This window comes from Periplaneta americana, chromosome 7 (genome assembly GCF_040183065.1).
Source record: "Periplaneta americana isolate PAMFEO1 chromosome 7, P.americana_PAMFEO1_priV1, whole genome shotgun sequence".
NCBI lineage: Eukaryota > Metazoa > Arthropoda > Insecta > Blattodea > Blattidae > Periplaneta > Periplaneta americana.
In genome coordinates this window covers 61,789,057-61,814,437 of record NC_091123.1, presented here as the reverse complement: position 1 = coordinate 61,814,437, position 25,381 = coordinate 61,789,057, and the positions used below count along the sequence as shown (strand labels likewise).

The 25,381-nt window shown below is 35.2% G+C and overlaps 2 protein-coding genes and 1 long non-coding RNA gene across 6 annotated transcripts in view; 1 reads left to right on the top strand and 2 right to left on the bottom strand.

Moving 5' to 3' along the window:
- LOC138703158 (D-beta-hydroxybutyrate dehydrogenase, mitochondrial) overlaps positions 1–18,952 on the top strand; it is a 156,392-nt gene extending 137,440 nt beyond the window's left edge. For all 3 annotated transcript variants that reach the window (XM_069830817.1, XM_069830815.1, XM_069830816.1), the window contains exons 3-5: positions 11,115–11,267; positions 13,452–13,653; positions 18,386–18,952. In XM_069830817.1, coding sequence (XP_069686918.1) covers positions 11,115–11,267; positions 13,452–13,653; positions 18,386–18,635 — 605 coding nt within the window. In that variant the 3' untranslated portion in view covers positions 18,636–18,952. The remainder of the gene's footprint in view (positions 1–11,114; positions 11,268–13,451; positions 13,654–18,385) is intronic.
- On the bottom strand, positions 18,488–19,084 carry LOC138703159 (uncharacterized). The gene is made up of 2 exons (XR_011332986.1): positions 18,910–19,084; positions 18,488–18,759 (listed from the first exon to the last, which is right to left on the bottom strand). It is a non-coding gene; the product is annotated as an uncharacterized lncRNA (long non-coding RNA).
- A 1,948-nt stretch (positions 19,085–21,032) lies between these two features.
- The window catches only part of cin (Molybdenum cofactor synthesis protein cinnamon), a 219,912-nt gene continuing 215,563 nt past the window's right edge, over positions 21,033–25,381 (bottom strand). For both annotated transcript variants that reach the window (XM_069830813.1, XM_069830814.1), the window contains one exon: positions 21,033–21,546. In XM_069830813.1, coding sequence (XP_069686914.1) covers positions 21,413–21,546 — 134 coding nt within the window. In that variant the 3' untranslated portion in view covers positions 21,033–21,412. The remainder of the gene's footprint in view (positions 21,547–25,381) is intronic.

The window sequence follows — 25,381 nt, the reverse complement described above, 5'->3', positions numbered from 1 at the left end:
TCTGTTGCCACATAGTGGCGCGATATTCAAAGCGTGTTCAGCGTTTGTCACCGATATGTTTAAAATAACTACTGTATATAGTTCTCGATAACACTATCTACAATATTAGTAATTGAAATTACTGTTTTTAAGAAAGCACGAGCTAATGACGCTGGTACGAAATGCGACTCGTAATGCACGTGGTACTGCAAATGAACTGGCTACACTGTCTCCGTGATTCCGTTGCCAGATTCTCGTTAGCAGACGACATTTTCACGCGAGGTCCAATGAAAAGCTCCGTTCTCGTTCTCCCCTCCACAGGCTACCCCTCTAACCCGCACTTTCCTCTCGCCCTTCCAACTACTTCCTGTTTAGTCGGTTCATAACCTGGCTTTTAGTATAAAGTTATTGCATTCGTGATGCATATAACATTAAGGAAGCCGTGAAAAAATCAACAAGATTCCAGATGCCGATGTTATTACTGCAATATGTTATATAAATAATATTGTTAAAATATTAAAATGAAAAATAAATCATTACATAACCTTAACGTTTGTTTTAAGTTCGCATTTATAGACTGGGGGAAAAAAAAAGACAGACGTATATCACGGCCTGCTGGAGTATAGTAAACACAGAAAAATTTTATAGCAACAATGTTGAAGAGAGATATTTTTGTTTTCCAAAATTGCCGTCATTAACAGAAACCAAGATGGAGATTTCATTGCAAATAATTAGAAATTCCTCTTTCAGGTATGTAACAAACGAGCTTCGCACAAAATAATGTACGATACACGAGCGGTATGTTTGTTTTCATGATCTCGGAAATTAAAAAAGCTCAACTACGTTTCGCTTTTTCAATCTTTTCCTCGAATATGAAAACATCAACATACCGCTCTTGTAACGCATATTATTATTTCTGCGATCAAATTACCTTGGTTCAAATGCAATCTAAGTTCACGTGAAAAGGACTTGGCAACATCGCATAAACAGGTGAAATATGTGATGCGCGGGCCATGTACAGGTTTGTTCAGTATAGCCAATTTTGCGACTTTAACCCTTTTTCGACCACAATTTCTTTTAACTTTTATATTGTTTAAATAGGGATTTAGCGACCTTTTTAGCACCTTATAGTGACAAAATTTAATCTTTCTTTGTTGATAATAAGAAATCCAGCGACTTTCCAACTACTTTTTGGCGACTTTCCGCACACTCTGTTGGAGACTGGTTTGTTTTGTGCATTGTAAATAATGGCGGACAATAAGAAGATTGGCCGTTCTCCAAATTGTTATGTTATGGTGTTTGATACTGCTGAACATAATAAAGCTTTATAAAACGACAATTTTCGTTCAGTAATACAGTTAATTGAAAATTTATGAATGTACCTATCATATCCATGAATAATTAATGGTTGTTATAAACATAATATAATTATAGGTTATGTTATTTGATACTGCTGAACACGATAAAGCCTTATAAAATATAAGAATGTTTGTATATTAAGGCAAGAAATTTAAATATATATATATATATATATATATATATATATATATATATATAAATGTATCTACCATATATATTAATAATAATAATAATAAAAATAATGGTCATTCTTTTCTTTTTGCACAATCTGCCACTCGTATACTTCAAACAGAAAAGAAATAACTGAACTTCAATCATCTAACTTAATCGGAGAAATTTCTTCAGTCAAAGTGGACTTTAGTTTAAGACACAAAATTCCAAGTTCAGCTAGAACGAGGATCAATTTAACCTCTGATCTAAGATTAAATTGTTTATACAATCGGCCTTAAATGATTAATTCACCGATCTAAATAGGTTGACCTGACCCCTGACTGACTGACTGACTGACTGACTGACTGACTGACTGACTGACTGACTGACTATCGGGTTCCAACCCCGGCAATAGTGAAGTCGTATTTGTGGCGGACAAAGTCAAGGTTCCAGAGGTTTTTTCTCGGGTTACTCCAATTTCTCTCTATCATTCTATAGTCGAGTCACACTCAATTTGATTGTTCATTTTCATTATTTGAACAGTATTCACCCCCAAAACGATGCGGCGTGTTATGGTCTTGAGATGAAGTATATTAGACGGCATCAGACTGCGACATAGTACGCTTCCAGAGAGGTGGGGTGGAAGGACATTTAGTGAAACTCCACAGGAACCATAAGATGTGTAAGCCGAATCGGCAAAAGACACCACACAGATGAGTTACAGTACCTCAAAAGTGCGACCGTTCGGACTTTAAAAATAATTTCCAGTGTAGGAGGGGTAAGGTACAATAAGCCGATTACAGGTTGCAGTACTAGTCTTCTAATTCCTCCTTCGTACCAAAAAATGATCTGACGTAACTGTCAGAGCTAGTATTGGGTCCGACGCACTTTTTTTCCATCTTCCTAAAGATAGCGTCAGCAAGAAATAAATTTCTCAACTATGGTCACATCTCCCTCCACGACATGTTTACTTACTGGCTTTTAAGGAACCCGAAGGTTCATTGCCGCCCTCACATAAGCCCGCCATTGGTCCCTATCCTGAGCAAGATTAATCCAGTCTCTATCATCATATCCCACCTCCCTCAAATCCATTTTAATATTATCTTCCCATCTACGTCTCGGCCTCCTTAAAGGTCTTTTTCCCTCCGGCCTCCCAACTAACACTCTATATGCATTTCTGGATTCGCCCATACGTGCTACATGCTCTGCCCATCTCAAACATCTGGATTTAATGTTCCTAATTATGTCAGGTGAAGAATACAATGCGTGCAGTTCTGTGTTGTGTAACTTTCTCCATTCTCCTGTAACTTCATCCCTCTTAGCCCCAAATATTTTCCTAAGCACCTTATTCTCAAACACCCTTAATCTATGTTCCTCTCTCAAAGTGAGAGTCCAAGTTTCACAACCATACAGAATAACCGGTAATATAACTGTTTTATAAATTCTAACTTTCAGATTTTTTGACAGCAGACTGGATGATAAAAGCTTCTCAAGAGAATAATAACAGGCATTTCTCATATTTATTCTGTGTTTAATTTCCTCCCGAGTATCATTTATATTGCTTCAAGATATTTGAACTTCTCCACCTCTTCAAAAGATAAATTTCCAATTTTTATATTTCCATTTCGTGCAATATTCTCGTCACGAGACATAATCATATACTCTGTCTTTTCGGGATTTACTTCCAAACTTATCTCTTTACTTGCGTCCAGTAAAATTCCCGTGTTTTCCCTAATCGACATGTTTAAATACTAAAATATGAATGTAGGCCTATTACACTCGAAATCTATCAAGTTAACTGTTTCAGAAGGCAATTTTGTGCAAGACTGAAGTCAGGATGTAAAACTCAAAATTATACTTGAAGGGGGTTAATAATCTGTATTACGTACGACAGGTTTAATGTTAAGAACAGTAAGACGAAAGAACGTATGGAGAAACACATAATCACCCAACCATTGCATTCAGTGCCCCATAACGACAGTTGTCGTTACACGCCATGAAACGCACAATTCCATTGAATTCATGACTCTAGATACCCTAAGTAACACAAAATTATACAAGGTTGAGCAATGAACTGTTTCCACTTAAAGCTACATTTTTTTTCTCGTAATTTATAGTCCAACTTACAAAATAAAAACAAGTTTAAAATTACATGTAGATAAACATAACATGAACTTCAAGAAATAGATTTCTGTAAAAATTTTAAGTAATTTAGTGAGCTATAGACATTACGTGATGGAAAAAAAATAAACAATGTTCTAGAACTACGTAATATTCTTTGTGTCATCATATTCACAACGAATCTCAGGTCCTTCTTACTGCTAGTAGTCATCGGCGTAGTTCACGCGGTAGCGCATTTGCCTGCTGATTCGGAGCTGCGCTTGGGCTTATTACCTGGTTGGGATTTTCCCGATTTTTTTTCCAATTGCAAAGCGAATGTCAGATAATCGCATGGCGAATTCCCGCTCCCCCATCTCGCTGTCACCAATTTCGTCGACGCTAATAACATTTTAGTTGATATAGAGCCGTTAAATGAATTGATTAAAAAAAACTCCTAGGGTTACCATTAATGATGATTTCGTAAATTAAAATCCGACCGAGACTAGTCGATTTTTAAGGATAAAAAATCTTTGGGATGGCTTTCTTTAGAAGAGAAGTGAAGCCAATGTCTCGTATCATAAAAAAATTATGGCACATTAAAGAACTCTGTCCCTGAATGAGAGGGTTCCTGGTAAACTTTACGATCATTTCTCACTCTCCCCCCTAATTTCCCTACTTTGCAGACATATGCCTTTGTCAACCAAGCTCTCGTAAACTGTCATAGTCACAGTGCTTAATATACAGGGTGTCTCTGGAGGAATGTAAAATATTTCAGGATAATGTAGTTTGGGTTAACCTATATCGATTTAACTTGACATACCCATGTCCGAAGTCTAATGATTGGGGAGAAATTAAGAAAACAAATACTGAAACGTCTTGCAGTTCCATGTACTATACTTGACATGTTACAGCAGATCTTTCGCACACGGCAGCATCTGAGTTCCACAACGCCTGCGCAACACACACAACTGATTTCACGTTCACTTGATATTTAATTCGTGTATTCGAGATATGATTTTTGTTTATGAATTTTGTGGTGGCAATGCATTGGCTGCTGTTGAGGAATACAGACGATGTTTTCCCAATCGAAGGGTTCCACCTAGCTGTGTGTTTTTTCGTGTTTATCGGATGTTATCTGAAACTGGAGAGGTACTAAGTGTTTTATTGAGGTCGAAAAGAGAACCGGTACCGGTACGTGATATGAATTTAAAATTCACGGAATCCATAAGAAGGGCCGAGCAAATTTTCAAGTGACATGCACAATAACGCAAACTTTTAGACAAGGATTGACGTTGTTTTGGAAGAAAAGAAGCTTAAAATCTGAATATCTATACTAATAATAAATCTGTAGCCAACATTTTTCTGGTAATTTTCGATTTTCCAAAGATAATTGGTGTTAACATGTATAATTAACCATCCTGAAACCGAAAATCGCTTTTTTGACATTTTTGTTTGCATGTATGTCTGTCTGTCTGTCTGGATGTTTGTTACCTTTTCACGCGATAATGGTTGAACGGATTTCGATGAAAATTGGAATATAAATTAAGTTCGTTGTAACTTAGATTTTAAGCTATATGGCATTCGAAATACATTATTTAAAAGGGGGGTTATAAGGGGGCCTGAATTAAATAAATCGAAATATCTCACTTATTATTGATTTTTGTGAAAAATGTTACATAAACGTTTCTTTACAAATGATTTCCGATAAGTTTTATTATATACAAAATTTCGATAGGACTGATATTTAAGGATATACAAGACTTTTAAAATAACAATATAATACATTTTCACCGCCGCCTCAGATTATAGCGTTCTTGTTCCTGCAGTAACTCCTATGTGCAAAATATAAAATTTTTGAGTAGGGAAAAAACATATTTATTCATTCCATGGCAAGTATAATAGTAATTAAATTTGTTGGTTGATTGTATAATTTTGCTAGTGAGTTCATAATTTCATTTTGTGGTACATAGGAGATCGTGAATTCTTACATTTTTCGAAAGAAAGAAATATAATTACATATCACTATATATGCTGTATCACTATTTAAGTTATTTGAAGGGTTTAGAACCATAGTGGGCCAAGCGTCATTTACTGAAGACGTAGAAAACAATGGTTAAAATGAAGTTATTACAATAATTCAATGGAAACATGTAGCAAGTAATATAAAGTTTACACATTAAAAATAAATGATATGTCAATCTTCATTAAATTATGGTTGCATGTAATAACAAATAGGAAACATGTTAAAGGAATTGTCATTGCACCAAATGAGTGCTCTCTGGACCAAAATGATCGCATTTTAATTTTTTAAATACGATTTGAATTAAGTAACATATTAAACGATTTATCCTTCTATCAAACACGAACGTTCCCTGGATCAAACGTCATATTTTAATTATGTAATTACTTTATATTTATTTCTAACAGGTATAAAAAGGGCCAAATGAACTGATCGAGTTTTGACATCGCACTTTTCAATTGTCTTGATAAAAGTTGTAGAATTTTAAATGATAAACTGAATATGATACTGATCTTATTTATATAGATCAGAGTCCCTTCCATACTGTAAAAAGGAACAAAAGATAAAGAATCATATAACCACGAGTTGACATGTAGATCTGTTTAAAAATAAAACCCAATTTAGCCAAGAACTGGACATTTTCGTCACAACACAGTACAAAGAAAAACAAATTCAATCAATAAAACGCTACCCAGAAGAAACACGCATTCATGTCAACATTCAAAACAGTAAACTTCAGAAATATTAAAATAATTTATGGAGAAAGGAAGCTTTAACATGATCTAAGTGAAACGACTAGAGAAACAACTCTACAAGGCATATGAAATTGACCTCGGTGCAAAAGTCGTTTGAAGTCCAGAAATGAACATTTTACAGGAGATAAAAATAACGTTCTACAAAAATTAAATATGCATTAATTTGAAACTGCTTTTTTTTTCCTACGATAATTTAGGAAATTAGTGGGTATTTTATGAGGTTACCAATATCCTTGTTAGTTCTCTTTCGTACATAGAATTTTTTTTTTTTTAATGGTGGACTTGAATATTTTTGCCACGAAAATACAACGGATTTATTTTCCATGCTTAAACTTCATTTATTTCTTATTTGAAAACAAATTTACGACACTTACTTCAGTCTCAGGTGAGTTCCCGTCGAGTGATTTACTTACGTACTTATGGCTTGTAAAGAACCCGGAGGTTCATTGCCGCCCTCACATAAGCCCGCCATCGGTCCCTATCCTGAGCAAGATTAATCCATTCTCTATTATCATATCCCACCTCTCTCAAATCCATTTTAATATTATCTTCCTATCTACGTCTCGGCCTCTCCAAAGGTCTTATGCCCTCCGACCTCCCAACTAACACTCTATATGCATTTCTGGATTCGCCCATACGTGCTACATGCCCTGCCCATCTCAAACGTCTGGATTTAATGTTCCTATTTATGTCAGGTGAAGAATAAAATGCGTGTAGTTCTGCGTTGTGTAACTTTCTCCATTTTCCTGTAACTTCATCCCTTTTACTCCAAATATTTTCCTAAGAACCTTATTCTCAAACACCCTTAATCTCTGTTCCTTTCTCAAAGTGAGAGTCCAAGTTTCACAACCATACAGAACAACCGGTAATATAAATGTTTTATAAATGGTAACTTTCAGATTTTTTGACAGCTGATTAGATAACAAAAGCTTCTCAACCGAATAATAACAGGCATCTCCCATATTTATTCTGCGTTTAATTTCCTCCCGAGTGTCATTTATATTTGTTACTGTTGCTCCAAGATATTTGAATTTTTCCACCTCTTCGAAGGATAAATCTCCAGTTTTTATAGTTCCATTTCGTACAATATTCTGGTCACGAGACATAATCATATAGGCCTACTTTGTGTTGAATGAGTAACCAATGAATATATAAAATAAATACCGTATTTCCACACATTAATTTTCTGTAATGAGTTTGTACTTCCTACAGGTAACTTATCTGATCTTGGGGACCAAAGCTGTAGTTAAAGTTGGTATTGAAATATATACTGTAGGAAAAGAATGTGGGAAAAGGATATTGCCTTAACTTCCATACAGCGTGAAAGATCTCGGAACAAGAATCAGCCGGACAATACCTTTTTTTGACGCAAATCAGTGGAGAAGTCAAGTCCTTATCAACTGAAGAGACGTTACTATAAGTCAGACTTGTCTCATTCTTGCACCAAAGTGTGCAGCATACATTTATCCATGCAATTCATACTAAATGTTGATTTTTAAAAAAATTGAACTTGACCGGTTTTTGTACCGAGGTCTTCAATTCTACTAAATCTTCTAAAAAGGAACGTTGAAGCTAACAGTCGAAAGTTTCATAAAAATTAAAGAAAGCAACTTCATGGTTACATTTTAAATTATAAATTAGGTATAAGAAAGGCACAAATCTGAAGAAGCCGATGAAAACCACAATATACAATCTCTTTAATGCTGGGAATAAGAAATGATGGTAAGTTCTGACATGCGTATAGCTACATTTTTGCGTAACTGTGTACTTTATGTGGGATTGTTAAAGCAGTAAAATATTTATGCGGATTGAGAAAAAATTTCGCCTGCTGGAGAACCAATTTCAGTATCACATTTGGATCTGAACGTTGCCGGCGGCCAACACGTCTTAGCGGTAGGTGAAAGTGAATATAAGAAATGTTGATATCTTACGCAATAGTGTTATACAAAAGTCATAGGAGGTATTCACAGCATCAAATTATATAGAATTATAGTCCGTCCACAACGAGACGTGTATAATGTGGGGTAAATAGAGCCTAGTCCATCGACCTGCAGGATTACACATCAGTGTCAACTACAGAGACCTAATTTATTTTGTAATAAGTACCTACTCACATTTCGAAGATGCTGAAAGTGTTTGTCTCCTTGATACAATAATTAGGAACCTTAAACATACCAAACATATAAAGAGGATCACAATTCGGAAGGGAGAAAATCTAAAAAGGTACGCGCAACCTCATATTCGTATCTCCGTAAAGATTAAATTTTTGATCCTACAGAATTTGTTATGGTGACAATTGTTATTAGAGGAGAAAAATTCGCTCCGGCGCTGGGGATCGAACCCGGGTCCTTGGTTCCACGCACCAAGCACTCTAATCACTCAGCTACGCCGAAGTTCAATCCACACTGGATCGAATCTCTCTCCTCTAGAGTTTTTTCCTTTTCTGGTCTTACTCCATGTTCGAGAAAGAGTTCGATCCGGTGCTATGGATTGAACTTCGGCGTAGCTCAATGATTAGAGCGCTTGGTGCGTAGAACCAAGGACCCGGGTTCGATTGCCGGCGAAGGAGCGAATTTTTCTCCTCTAATAGCAATTGTTACCACAACAGATAAATTCTGTAGGGCCAAAAAATTAATCTTTACGTAGATTCTTCGCCCAACAATGCATATACCTACTGTGAAATCCCGGCCACTAAGTCACCCAATTGAGTGCGCTCCTTGTATAATGACAGTTGACTTAAGAGTCTTGCAACAGGGAGGTAGAGCTCCATGCTTTCTTTACCTCGGTGCTAGAAAGTAGCGGTTGGCACCACACTCCGTCCGCCTTTCACTCCCATTTTAGGAGGGTGAGTGGACCACGGAGCCATTCCGGAAATTATGGCGAGATAAAAACACCCATCTCCACTTGGGATCTGACATGACGTCATCTCCGACATTACAATATTATTCCTCAATACACAAAAATCAGAAAATTCATACTTTCATCCGGTTTAGGTACGAAATTTCGAACTATATAGATATTTAAAAACATTGCTTTATTCATACAATCAGGATGAAGCATAAATATATAACTAATCGCACTTCGTTTATTGTGAAATCTACGGTTTTATATCTCTCTAACGTCATCTCGCTTTGCAGTATACTTCGAACCATTTCGGCCCAGACTTAGATTACGTAATGATGATGATGATAATGATGATAATAATAATAATAATAATAATAATAATAATAATAATTTCTAGAAGCATTAATACACGGCCACCTGTACAAATATAAACATTTCCGGCAAGATAAGATGACCTTTCTACTCGGAGGCCGTCTAAGTTTGGCGAGGAGATCATTAACAACAACAACAACAACAATAATAATAATAATAATAATAATAATAATAATAATATTAATAATACTAATAATAATAATAATAATAATAATAATAATAATAATAAATAGTAGTAGTTATTATATTAAAAGTTGAATCGACTAAAACGTTCTTTTGTCGTTTTTCCTGCATTCGGTTCATGCGTGTAACGTCTTTGGACTTGCGACATAAACGACGATAATAATAATAATAATAATAATAATAATAATAATAATAATAATAATAATAATAATAATAATATTAATATAATAATAATATTATTATTATATTAAAAATTTACGGATTAAAAGATTCTATTTTCCCTTCATGGATGTAACGTTTCTTTGGACTTCCGACAAAGACAACACCAACAACAACAACAACAATAATAATAATAATAATAATAATAATAATAATGTCGGCCTGATTGGCGCAGTTGGTATAGCGTTGACCTTCTGTGCCCGAGGTTGCGGGTTCGATCCCAAGCCAGGTGTGCTTAAATTCGACAGGCTCATGTCAGTAGATTTACTGGCATGTAAAAGAACTCCTGCCGGACAAAATTCCGGCATACCAGTGACGCTGATATAACCTCGGCAGTTGCGAGAGTTGTTAAATAAAACAACAACAATAATAATAATAATAATAATAATAATAATAATAATAATAATATCAAAAATTGTATCAATTACACTGTTCTTTAGATCTATATTAAATGAGGGAGAAAGCAATGCTCAACTGCTTAGAGGAAGTGTGGATTACTGCAGTGCTGGTGATGAAAAGAAAATAACATAGGTAGTTGTTTAGTTTCTTCGTAATCTTCGTCTTCAGGTGAAGAAAAATGAGAATCGTTACAATTAATAGCTATGAACTAATATCCGAAACATTGTGCCTTCCTATCTTCACCAGCAATGGAATAACTCCAATCTAAACACTGTTTCTTCCTTCTCCATTCAATTGGTGCGAACTTTCGACGATGATGTCCTGAAGAACAGCTCTTAGTAAGGGCCCGTTCACACGGTGCTGGAATTTCTCGAAACGGGAATTTCTGTATCGTGTGAACGGGGCCTAAAGGATGCAACAAGTACGTTCCCCTATCTTTGTTTTCCTTATGATAGAAGCAATTCGTACCTCTTCGGCGCTTGATGTTTCTACGTATATCACATGACGAAAAAGTAACAGGGCATTTTAAGTCCCACTGATTGCTTGACATCACTGCTTCCTGTTACACATAAAATGTGACATTTCTCCCCGTTTGTACCTTCTCTTCCAGAAATTACTGAAGTCATCATATGAGCAAGAGTTCCTTTCAGGAACTTGAGCAAGGTCATAAAATTCACATTATGCTGAAGATTTACATACGCCGAAATATAATAAATCTACTTTTGTTTTTACAGGTCTATGGGCTGTGTTGAATACGGCTGGCATGTGCTGCAAAGGACGTCTTGAAAATCAAGAGAACGCTCACTGGGACGTAATGCTTAAATACAACGTAGTGGGAGCCCTCAGAACAGCCCGCACATTCATGCCGCTTCTCAAGAATAAAAAAGGTAATCACTTAATTTCCTATATTAGAATATAGGCAATCAGCGACCTAATCATTTTAAATATGACCACATTGCATATTTATTTGTCAAGTATATAGTAGTAACTTTAGTCAATGTTAGTCTCACAACTCTTGTGATACCGTCCTTCAGAATATATAGGCACATAAAATAGGGTTGTAAATAAAATAGAGGATTTAGAGTAGTCTGCTATTAAATTGCATGAATGTTAATATTTTTATTAAACTTGAACATATTTCATTAAATTATCTCACGTATATTCCTAAATGCACATGTGCTGATTTTTGCTTCGTTATTCTATTATTTTATGGTTGTTTCACAACCATTGTTTTCGACGTAATAAGTGTGCACCTTTGTGACACACACACACACACACACACACACAAGGTGTATCAAGGGATTTTTCTCCCGGTTTATGGAGGTGATTCCTGATGTTATTTGGAACAAAAAATGTAAAAACAGTAACGGGGTGACATTCATAATTAAGGAGTTACGGAAATTTGAAAAAAAAAAAAAAAAAAAAAAAAGCAGAAAAAAAACCTTTTTTATTTGAGGATATCACTGAAAAAAATGGAAATCATACTTAGAATACAAACAAGTGCTTCATTTTGTACCAGTCTCTTGCATGTAGAGTAGATTTAAAGCAAATGTTCTAAATTTCCTCCCTGCATCTGAAGGCAAAGATTCGCACGGGTGTGAACCGGGCGTGTAGTATTTTGTAACTTCACATGTTCGTTTCTTATTGTCGCTGCGGCATAGAGAATGTGTTGAATCAACTCTTCTCTTGTTTGCACCCTAATCTGGTACACGATGTCTTTCATCCACCCCCAGATGCAGTAATCTAGGGTGTTAAATCTGGGGATCTGGCAGGCAAACGGTTGGCTGTACTTTTTGCACATGAAAAGGATACAGTCAGTTCTTGTGAAGAATTCTCCATACCTTGGAATGTGAAACGTTAAATCCTCCCACCACACATCGTTAGTCCTGCGCAAACATGTCTAGCGCTACATACACCGTGGCGTGTTTCGAAAATCTGTTGTAACTCCTTAATTATGAATGTCACCATATTATTGTATTTACATTTTTTTTTAATAATACCAGGAATCACCTCCATAAACCAGGGGAAAACCTCGTGATACACCCTGTGTGTGTGTGTGTGTGTGTGTGTGTGTGTGTGTGTGCGCGTGTGTGTGTGTGTGTGTGCGCGTGTGTATATAATGGAAGTAATATAACTGTGCAGATTTTAACAGCTTATTACTTGGATAGAGTACAACAAAAAATTCTAATACCATATTAGTCGCAAATAAATACCTTTTCCAGAAAAAAAAAATAATTTTTCCCTAAATGTTGACTATGTTTTACTCCATAAGTACCTACTATTCGTACGATTCTGATTTTTACTTTTATCATTAGAAACCCTGATAAGGTATGATTTAGCCCTTTGCAGTTTTTCAATGAAATGAAGGAGCCTTCTACAAATTAAATAAAAAAAAATTAACGTGTCGTTATATCTTAACCATTAGGAACTTTGGCAACCCTACTCTAGTGACTAAGAGACTGAACTCTGCTGTTCAGATCGAGTGCGTGTTTGCTTTCGTGTATGAGCCAGCTGATGCCAAACTACGCCTGACTTTCAGCCTAATTTTCTAATTAACCATGCACCATGCACTTAGTTACAAAACGTATAGCAGGTTTTTTTATTTATTTTAATGTATTCTTTTGCCCCCTTCAATCTGCACTATTATATTGCTTCCATCCTGTATATATCATCATCATCATCATCATCATCAACAATACGATTTGGGCCCATTGGCCCGTTTCGTCTCCATAGCAATATTAAAATTGGTCTTTCCAGCGTTTTCTAGGGCGTCCGATTCGTCTTCTCCTGTATATATGTAGGCCTAAAATAAATAGCCTATCAATGAAAACCTTCCGGTATGGACAGACCTTTACCCACTTCAATAATGGAATAATAGAATTGGATATCGCCAAACTACCTTAAATCCTAGAAGATTCTAGATAACGTCAATATCTGGTGATATCGGAAGAAAACAGCGAATTTTCATCTTTAAATCACTCAACATTTAAATCCTATGTATATTATATTGTCTGAATTACCAGACACCTTTAATTACGATGTCAATGACTATGTCGTGTGCTCCATTGCAGGTCGGCTAATCAACATGGGGGCAAACATCAATCATACCAACAATCCAGGGAGTGGATTGGTTGCCTATACAGCAGCACGGTACGCCGTGGAAGGAGCAAGTACCGCATTACGCCATGAGATGGCACCACATGGCATTCATGTTATTACACTCCAGCCAAATGGTGTTGCATTGGAGAAAATATTCGCAGCACCAAGACTTGAGTAAGTAACAGAAATGTTAAATGAAGGATCTTGGCTTTCATATGAACATAGTTTACGCTTTCTTTAGGTCGGTTTATCATGATTCTTTTACGCACGAAATAATTTATGGTATTAGCCATGCGCAGAATGGGCCATATCCAACACTTTTCTTCTGGAGAAAAAGGCAGTGGAACTCTGTGTTTAACATTTTATAGTGGACGGCGGATGATTACTGTCCAGTGTACGGAAATGTTGTGTTTTAACCTTCTTTTCGTCCAACTAAGACTTTCAAGGGCTAAGCGAAATTCAAAGAAAATTATGTTAAAACATTGTTATTCACACATTTTTCGGTTCCATGATGAAAAATGCAACAAATGTACGTTCCATCATTAAAAAAGTATTGGACTCATTCGGAGGTTTCAAAATTCAGTAGTTTAGTAGATGAGATTATTTCTGAATATAAAAAGATGCTGTAATGAAATTATATGATGACAATGATTTGGCCAAGCTAGAGCTCAAATCATTTATAAACGTGTTAGGCCTATACTAGATAATAAAAATAAGTATACAATATTGTTCTAATCACTATATTAGACCCTACTGAAAAAAAAACGATATTTACAACAAGCAAAAATGTTTCATCTCATATTGCAATTTTTCAAGTGTTATAAAAATATATGTGCTTAGTTTTGCATAAAAATTCGAACAACATTTAAGACGACCCAGATGTTAGCAAAACAATTTGTTATCGAATCTTCGATCTCGCTACGCGCCACACAAACACTGACATTTGATTTGTATTGCGTTATTTTATGATGAAATGAAACTGAGAGATAGTATAACTTTACAAATATACATACACAGTGAAACCTCTCTTTACAGACATTGAAGGGACGCGGTAACAATCTGTCCGCATCTGGGAGGTGTCCTTTATTTGGAGGGAGGCTCCCCAATCGAACAGTAAATTTATAATATGCATTATGTATCCCTTCACGCTTTAAATGAAATGTATTACTTCAGTTTAATTCTAAATACAGTCTACTGTACTACAGTAAATTCTTTGCAACTCTGAACTACAGTAGATAAGACCAAAAAAAAACGAAAATACAGTACTGTGCCATGCAATTTTATTCTAGGTTTACAGTTATGCAGCACTGTAATTTACAGTTTTCAACTTAACCTTTATGTTCAGGTGCCATGTCTCTCGAAACAGAACAACTGATTGAAGTGAAGAGAATAATCCTACTAACCCAATCATGTGTCGAATACAATTTCACGATCGCGGAAACCTTGGACCCATCAGACAGGTTAAATTTTGTGACTGTTTATCCACCCGCTTCCAGCTTGGTGGCTGGGCAAGTGGTAGCCTACGAGACCCTTATTGTTTCTTTCATGTTAAGGAATTTCTGTATAGTTCTCAAAACTAAATTTTCAATGTTTGTAACACATTAGGGTTTGAAAACTAGGTTCTGCCCGCAGTCAGGAGGTAAAGCGAGCTTTAGGACCCTGAAACAGCTGTCCGTGTCCGCGTCTGAGAGTGTCCGTAAACGAGAGTTAAATGTATCATTATTTTTATATTATTTCAGTTGGGACATAAAAATTTGTCCGTATTTGAGGAGTGTCCGTATCTTGGGGGGTGTCCGTAAGAAGAGGTTTCACTGTATGTGGGAAAATAAATGAAACAAGTTTTTCGTAAGGTCGAAGATCACCGACAGATTTGGTTTGGTTTGTTTAGGCTTTTTATAAGCCTTACATACACGTTTTGTGGTAGACAGATATACAAATAGATTTACCCTGAATCGAAGAAAGGAGTGCTTTCACGCGCAATGTGAAATAATGTCAATACCTATTGATTATGTCATTTCGTATGAAAAATATCTAAAAAAAAAAAAAATCATCCGTCGGATATGAGCGTATTCCGAATCTCACCGGTGAGCAATCCGATGGCATCACGGTGTTCCGAATTCCACCGATGACCACCGGTGTCGCACCGGTGCCATCAACTTGCAGAGGTGGTGGCAGGGTTCATCAGCCGCCATCAGTGAATCTCATTGGTTCTTGTATAGGGCGGGAATTAGCAGACGAATGAATCGTGCACTGTTGTGTCATGGCGGTGTGTTCTGCTTTAGTTCTGCTGCATTGTTTGTAATGAGCACAACGAAAAACAATATCTTAATGGCTTATGAGCGAACATGTCAACGGACCAATTATTACTACCGGTTCAAGAAATAAGTTGTTTATGATCTCTTTTCTTTGAACGAGATGACAGTACGAAAATTTCGCAAAATTTTGCTAGCGTAGCACAGATAACCAATTACACGGTCGCCATGACAGCATCGATTCTTCCAGCAGTTTTGTTCCTTATTTTCGTTGCAACGTGACGTCATTGATCCCACCGGACCGGTGAGATTCGGAATACGCTGTATGATTTAAGTACCCCCCCCCCCCGGTGTGTTGTGCGTAGCGGGATCCGCTCTTACGAACTAACATCGCACACCAGCTGTTACAGAATATGACAACATGTCAGTCATATATTCATTTAACGTCATATGAACTGAGGTAATTATGGAGAATGGTTACTTTCGGACAATTTTTTCCAAACTTCCATATTCGCCGTATTTTACCGTCTCAAAAACGATAGAAATATTTCCATTTGTCGGAAATGAACTACAGCCTAAACTAACCTAACCTAAGAACACGCTATTATAGGTCATTTCCGAAAACTGAAAGTATTTCTATCGTTTTTACGACGGTAAAATAAGGCGAAAATGGAAGTTTGAAAAAAGAAATAGTCCAAAATCCATAATTATCAGCGAATATAATACGCTCTGCAACTTACCAATTAGACGTGAAGTGGTGAATATAGCGTCTCCCAATCTGCTTTCAAAATATCCACACTATTCCCACACGCACTACTATCAGATAATACACCATGATTATTCTTGGTAGGACTTGGTTAATAAAAACCTAAACTAACCAAACCTAACCTTCGTATATGCAAGATGTACAACCACGCTGCCACTGCATCAGACGCCCATCCAAGAAAACAAAAGACAGAGCTTCGAATAATGCAAACGATCGATCAATTGAACTCCACTATTCACAACCTCCCCATTCAAACCACTAACCCTTCTTTCACACCCTCTTCCAATCTGCTTTCAATCCACAAATTCCATACGCACAACTATCATATAAAGATTAATTAAGAACTCGCGCAATTCTTCTTTCCTCAATCTAATAAAATATCCAATCGATCAACACCATGATTAACTAAGAACTCAAGCAATTCTTCCCTCAATGTAATGAACTCTACCTCACTCGTTCTACATCCCGCGCGTAAGACACGATCCACTTCGATTGAAGTCGACAAAAAACACAAATATATCAATACTGCAATCGATCAACCAATCGAACTTCCCACCCAGCAGCCAATCACAACAACTCTCACACAAACCTAGCCACCAATCACCACAAAGCCCGCCGAATTCAACCGTATAAATCGTAATAAATAAAGAATAAAAAAACACAAAAAACATGTTCCCGTCATTTCCGACTAATAAAAAGCAAAACACTATTTTCACCTCCTTATTTAAAAATCCACGCAGTACTCAATCATCAATCTCCATAATTACCTGAACTGATTTAATTAAAATGATTCTTGCTCTAATCGTATTAATTCGTTGAGTTAGGTGAACTTAGGCCTTGATTAAGTTGGCGCTTAGAAATCTTTCCATTACATATTTACATATTGCTTATGAAAGTGAATATTCTCATATTTACATTTTTGCGTTAAATGATTAACCACCTCAAAATCTGTGCTTCAGTGGCTGACCATTGCAATATCTTTGAAAAATATTGGAGTGCAAGAAGTCAAATGGCTTTATTGTCAAACGCCTGGCATTAGAAAACAACAACATATTTCTGCGTTGTATTTACTCATTGTAGGTATCGCAAATATTCATTAATTGTTACGTTCAAAATTTAGACTGATTGGCAAACCTGTTTCGATGTACCTATCTATATTATTATGTACAATTGAAACCACTCTTTGAGTGGACTAAATTGAGTCATAATTAATAATAATTCTATATAAAAAGTATACATAGGCCTACATAAATTGGTTTTATATAGCTAGGTATGGTATCTCTTTTTGTTACTTCCTTTACATTAAATTTTTTGCTAAAGTTTCAGTTTGATTTCAAGTAATGGTTTTTGCTTGGTACATAATTTTCGAAGTTCTGGAATTAATAGTGATATTTTCCAAATAGCTCTAAATGATTTAGTGCAGAATAGAAATACATAGACTATTATACATCTGTCATAGTTCTTTCCACTCCATACTTCTGTACAAATATACATACTGGTACACTAATCACTGTTATTGAAGATCTAATGTTTTAACGCCATGTAACTTAAATTATTCTGTAAAACTTCCTGAAGATATAAATATCAGATAACTGTGTTTCAGTTGTGAGCATGTTCTCTGTTATCATTATCGCTAAATATATTTAACGAGTAGCAAACTTCAACAAGTATGGTTTCATTTAGACGCTTTAGAACTTTAAAATTTTACAGCTTTAAAATAAATTTAACAATCCCTGTAGAACAATATTTATTCATAATTTATTATTGTATAAATTACAGGTGAAACGAGAATTAAAAAACAATTTCACTAAGTACACGCCAAATTAATTTATGTAGCGGTAGTTGACATGTAATCATTAACAATACGTATTTCAATTTTCTGTTACAGTACATCCGACAAACCCAGTGACCATACGGCATTGGAGATTCAACATCCAGCAAATAAATACCTGGATTACAATCCGTCTGTGTTACCATCGCAAGCAATGAGGATGATTGAAGAAGCTCTGCTCTCCAAATCACCAAAACAAAATTATCAACTTCTGCCACAAAGCAAATTAAATTCACTGAATCACAGTATGTTAATTATGAAAAATAAAATAATGTCTGCACAGATAAAGCCAACACAATTGGCATAATACGTGCAAATCGTTCAAAGTGTATTATAATTATCTTTATATAAAATGTATAAGCTTACTGAAAGATCAATTCAGCGGACGAAACCTTCGAGTGTTCTATTCTGCCATGTTCTGGACCTTCCACCTATAAAGTCAAAATACCATTTTTTAAGTTCATTGTAATTAACCACCCTATCATATCATGTCATACTATCTATTAGACGAAACAATTTATCAAGTACCTAACCTCAATACAAGGTTCAAAGTGTATACACTGAATTAAATTTGTACTAACCTAATGTACGAAAAATTCAATAAAGCAGTTTTTTTAAAGAAAATGGTCACATTTATTTATATTTACACTAAAATCACACGTTTGGCCACAGAAAACTGGCATTAACATTTAATCTCCACCGTTTGACACATGCAACTTCTTGCACACTTCTTTTGTAATTTCCAAATTCATAACGTCAGGATAGCCAACATGAAATATCAAATCTTACCTTATATTTAAAAAATCGGAATAAAATTGACTCACTTATTTTATAATTTCTTTGATTCTAACAATTTATAATGTTAAATAAAACACAATTATATGACAAATATGAGCATTTTATGCTAGCAATACAATTTATGTTTTCATAACAAATTTGTTGACATTGGTCATCCTGGCGATCATGGCCATCTATATAGAGAAACAAATCTGTCATACTACTACCTAAATTGAAAACATTTAAGCAAGGTCTGACATGAAAGTATATTCCTTTTAAATCTTGCTTATTGGTTTAAGAACGTATATCAGCGATTTATTTCTCTGTCTCTCTCTTTATAAATGCAAGAGGCGTAATTTAACTCACATATCTGTACTTGATGCCTAAGCTGGTAGCGTAATTTATAATAAAAAATTAATCACGAGTAAAAGCTTTACGAGTAAATAAATTTAACATTTATTATAGGCCTATTCGTATGTTATATTCTCACGCCAGATTTTCTTTTTGTGACACTGACATGTACTACGACCAGTGCTGTAGTTGAGTCGGAACGCAGTTCCAATAAAAAATAATATTAAGGTGTCACAGTTCTAATATAAATAATTTAGAAAACGACTGATGAAGCACAATTTAGGGGCTTATGAAATAGCACAGTTCCAGTAAAAAAAAAAAACATATAGAAGTTCATATTATGGTTAATTGTTTTCGAAGAATTAAACATAACAAATACGGCTAGATTTCAAATTTGTGAGTTATTTAATTTCTTTAGGACTAATGTGTGTCCATCCTCGTAACAGGCTACAACGTCTAAAACATGTAGGGAGGAAGAAAAAAGGAAATAAAGGAAGACCCAAACTCAGATGGGAAGATAAGGTCAGGGCCATTAAAAGACAGGGGTACAGACAAAACTTCTGGGAGATATAAATTGGCGAACTTAAGCACGGAAGAGAGAAGCCTGACAGGAAATTCAATGAAGATTATGGCCCAAAGAGGGCTGTTGTATCACTGATGATGATGATGATGATGATGATTATTATTATTATTATTATTATTAGAACAACTAAAATAAAGAGTGTCGAAAGTGCTTATTGACATCTCATTTCATAACCAAGTTAAGCCTGGTAGCTGATATCCAACATAATATGTCCGAACGTGTTTTGGTTTCTACTTTCTAAAGATAGATTAGTACTTTTCTCCTATCCCCTGTATTGTTTTTGGAAAGGTGGTCATTCTGTAGTATTTCTTTAACTAAAAACACTACAAATTGTAGATCAAATTTAAAAAAATTCTCTACTCCATGTTTTTTCAGTAGACAAATTTTTCATCATTCTACTTCCCGTTAAATACGGAAAATATTTTGCCCATTCTTTCTTTATTAGATAGCATTCCTAATATAGTCAACTAATGCAATTTCTGAATATTTCCTTATCTTCAATGGCTAGAAAGAGCTTTCAATTTTCAAAGTATTCATAAATACTGTGAATAAAACAATTCTAATTCCTTATTCATTGGATTCAGAGAGCACTACAAGATTTAAAAACAAATTCTAATATTTCCTGATTACTCACTTCTATGATGATTCCACATCATGGGAATTTCTTCATGAATCCATTAAAAAAATTGGCTGAGGATAAAACCCCAACAGGTGTACACAAAAATCCTATTTATTTATTTATTACAAGATTATCTCTTAAATTCTGATTCCAGAAAAGCTAAATGCGTCCACCTCTAGAAAGTGTTCACAAAATAGATAAGTATCACAGGACAAACTTAAAGCCATGAGATCTACGATGAAGAGACTGATTAAAACGGCTATCGAAGAAATTCGAACTAAAAGACCATTAGGACCAAAATTATGTTTCTTTGAATACAAAACAAAGGTATACAACTTTGTAATTTCTTGGTGAAATTGTGTAAAAAGACGGGACTACAAATTTTTTAAATGTTTATTTAATCAAAATATACATTTCATTGCAAATTAATATAGCATTACATATCTGCTGCTTACAAAAATAAAATTAAAAATACAGTAAACAGACTTTACATGTTCAGAATTAGAAATTTGGGTATGCCATCGTGTATGTCTTGGAACTTAACAAATTAAGACTCAGACACGGTGGAATACCCAAAAATATAATTCTATCACATTCAGTGAGAAAGTCTAAAAATGCATACAGACTTTCTATGTGTATAATCATATATTTTTTCCAAATCATGTAGACAGTGATTAACTTCTTCAGTACATGTCTTTTTTGCATATGATTCTACTTCTATTTTATCTACTAATTCATACAATTTCATTTTGCTTCATAATCTTGCTACAACCAAAGCGTTCACAAGTGTTCCTGCAGGTAAAACTTGTAGCTTTTCTGTTCGACCAGGAAGAATCAGAAGGCACTTCGCAGATGAAAAACTTAATAATCGACTGCTTATCTGATTCCCTGGAAATAAAAACACAACATTTTAATTTGTATTAAACTATTCACTACCTAACAACTCGTGTAAATTAATCTATTTCTTCCATTTCACCATTATAATATTATGACAAATTGACTTTTCTTCCAACAAATAAACAAACAACTACGAAACTGAATACTACCTAACTTTAGGAAACTAACTTACAACACAAGCTTCAATGAGAAAGTTACAGACCTAATGAAACTGTATTATATTGCCTTCAATAGAGAATATTTACTTCCAGAACCTAAGCCACTGGAATATACAGGGTTGGGCAGATAAAACCGGCCCCATCTCATGTCATATGATTTGGAAAATAAATTATGTAGGGTATTGATTTCTTTTCTTTCTTTTTTCTTGAAAATGTAATTATGTTGGCTATACTGTATCTTCAGCGTGTTTTGTGTCATTGTTGTTGCGCCATTGTTGCTTATAACCTCTTCTGGTTGCTGTTTAAAAGTCAGACGTTCTAAACACATTTAAGAGTTGTTCTTTAAATAAGCATGACTTATTCAATACAAGAGCGAATATTCATTGTGGAGGCTTACGTACAGACCAGCTCTATTAAGGAAACACAACAATTATTCAGAGACAAATATCCGCTTCGCTCAGTACCAGTGAAAAGCAGCATTCAGGAATTGCATCCGCAGTATCACCCATGAGGAATTGACACGTGTTTTCATGAACCTGTTAAAACGTGCACAGAAGTGTCTAGATGCAGATGGAGGGCACTTCCAACATTTATTATGAAGGTAAATGCATTTTATTTTCATTCCATTTGAAGTTTGTTTCAAATCATTAGTACCTATCAATGTCATAACACGGGCCGGTTTTATCTGCCCAACCCTGTACAAATAGGCTATTACCACAGTCTAGTATATACAGTCACGAAGCTTGAATTGTGAGGGTGCTAGGAACAACAGACTGTGCCGGTACTATTTCGCATTGTCTGTAATGAGGTGATAGTAGCGATCCTAGTGGTTAGCAACTATCTATGGATGCATATTTACTACATATTAAGCTTCGTGACTGTATATACTAGACTGTGCTATTACTTACAATCAGAACTGATACAAAACATCAATAATCTCAAACCAACTAGATACCCAACTGAAGAATAGTTCTATACGAACACAGATGAATCGCTATCAGACTTTGAAACCAGAGTGGAAGTTGGTGGTATGTGCCATCAGGAGTCATCTTACTGCTATGCAGGATCACAAACTAAGATGGAGGAATACTTGCTACCAAAACTTCTTTAAGACATTTAATGTATTGCAAAGATAAGTTCGTGAAGGCTGTCATTTTGGTTGATTACAAAACTGCCATTCAGGCAAAATCCAAAGAAACAAATTAATGCTGTGCTCCTATCTCTCACCTCCATGACATCTCAGAAAAAACATTGTCCCGCAATTGATTCCATCCCATTGCAATATCCCAGGAAATGATACCACATACTTTCTTGCCAAAAACAGAAAAGAGTTCAGTATTTTACAGACTAAACACACAAATATTTTCTTCCAGCCAATTAACTTTAAGGAACCCGGAGGTTCTGTTCTTATATTGTCTTTCTTTCTTACTGCATGCGATTATTATTTGTGGGGGGGGGAACCCTAAAAAATAGAGTCTATAGAAATAACCCACATAACATTAATGAACTGAAAGACAATATAAGAACAGAAAATAGAAGGATAGTGAAAGAAGAACTATTGCGTATGAATTCAAATTTCATCAAAAGATGTCGGGGAATGTCTGAATGCTAATGGACATCACTTTCAGCAACTATTGTAACACAGGTTAGTGAAATAAAATGATTGTGTGCATACCATTAATTAATGAAAAGTAATATGAGTGCAATACGTCAGAAATTACAGATCTAAAATGCTGTGTTTTACCTCACCCTCCCGCCCATATTCTTCGGATCAAGCATAATTCAACTATACATAATTCTGAATTTGTATGTAGGATGCACAAGTCCTGGCAAAATTAAATTTAATTACCTATGAATTAATTCTGAATTGTACCTAAGTTAATTTCTGTTCGCTTTGATTATAAGTAATAATTAAAGATTAATTTTAGCTATAAATGATTCCAATCTGAAAAGCTATTTTTACTTAAGACTACACCATTGTTACTGAAGAGTTTGCAAATGTATCAGTATACACTGAAGATTGCCATTTTAGACGAATAAATGAGTCAGCATGGTATGTAAATAAATAAATACAATACAATACAATACAATACAATACAATACAATACAATACAATACAGTCTTGAGCTTTCTTTTTCTTTTGTACGGAGGAGGGACCTGAAGACTTACACTGCAGCCTAAGGCTTATTGTGCTTACCACTCCTATTCTTGTTAATGATTGGGTAGCTGAACAGCCGGCTCTTGTACACGTACAGCACGCCATACAATGAACTTAACCTGGGCTATTGCATAGATGATGATATGTAAATTAATGATGGCGAAATAAGTCCGAGGTCCAATGCCGAAAATCACCCAGCAATTCTGCTTCGATTGGTTGAGGGACAACCCCGGAAAAAATTTCAACCACATCATTTGTCTCAACTAGAATTTGAACCCGGACCCACTCATTTCATAGCCAGGCATGCTGACTATTACTCCACAGCGGTGGACCAATCTTGAGGTTACTTCACATTATTTCTTAAGAGAGATTCTCTCACCTATCTCCTTTCACCATGTATTTATTTCCCAGAGGTTTTTATAAATTCTCGATTTTGAGGAGGATGATTAAAAATAAAGTGGTCCATACAGTATCAGTGATTAAATGTGGCCACAAGGCAGCGTCAAAGCTGGTTGTAGTACTATCCCTTATTTCTTCTAGTGCACTTCAGAAATTTGAGAGAAAATTTCATTTTTCCTAAATTCAGAGTTAGGATTACTTTTGCTGTCCACAGTTTAGTAGCTGTGGTGGATAGTTGTCCTTGTAAGCCAAAATCTTCTCCATTATTCTGTGTTAAAATATACTTATCCTGTGTAACTGGAAATCTCTGTGGGTAAAGGAGAGTTACTGTTAGTAACACCTGAAGAAACATATACCGTACTTGCTCAGTGATCAATGTTGTTTTTACTGTTGTATTTCGGTAGCGTTCCGTTTTTTTATTGGCTCCTGACTCAAATTTGTTTGGGAATTCAATTTTTACTTATGGACATTCTTATAAATACACTTTACCACTACCACTACACACTGATAATAGTCCTATACCAACAAAAATTAGATAACCAGCAAGGAATGCCAGCACTAGACATTTGGTTCAACACTCATTACAAAAACTTACAATGTTGTTGACTTTGACTTTGCTGCATTTATGATTAATTATTTGAATAGATCTATTGTTACACTGTTAAAAGTTGAGCACTCTCCAGTCAACTTACTATCACTCTAAACTTAAAACAATGAAGTAAATACTGACGCTGTTTCTAATATAATAGGCTAATTAATTACGTAATTAGGACTACCTGTTAATAATTACTTATTTCCTCAATTTTGATTTTCAGTCGGCAGAGTTGTTATCTACTTCAATTTTCATAAGTAATTTAAAAAAAGCTTGTTTCTGAATTTAGAGCCCCCCCCCCCGAATCTTGAGGGCCTGAGCAGAGGTACCATAGGCTCGTGCCTAAATCAGGCCCTGGGTTTGCCAACTACTTCATTATGGGGAATAATGAAGAAGAAATTTTCAATGTCGAGTTTCAGTGTGGTTCGGGTTCAGCCAAATGAAAAAACATTCGTGCCTCATCATTTGAAAAGTCAGAAAATATTTAATGAAATGTATTGTAAATAATAATTGTGGGTC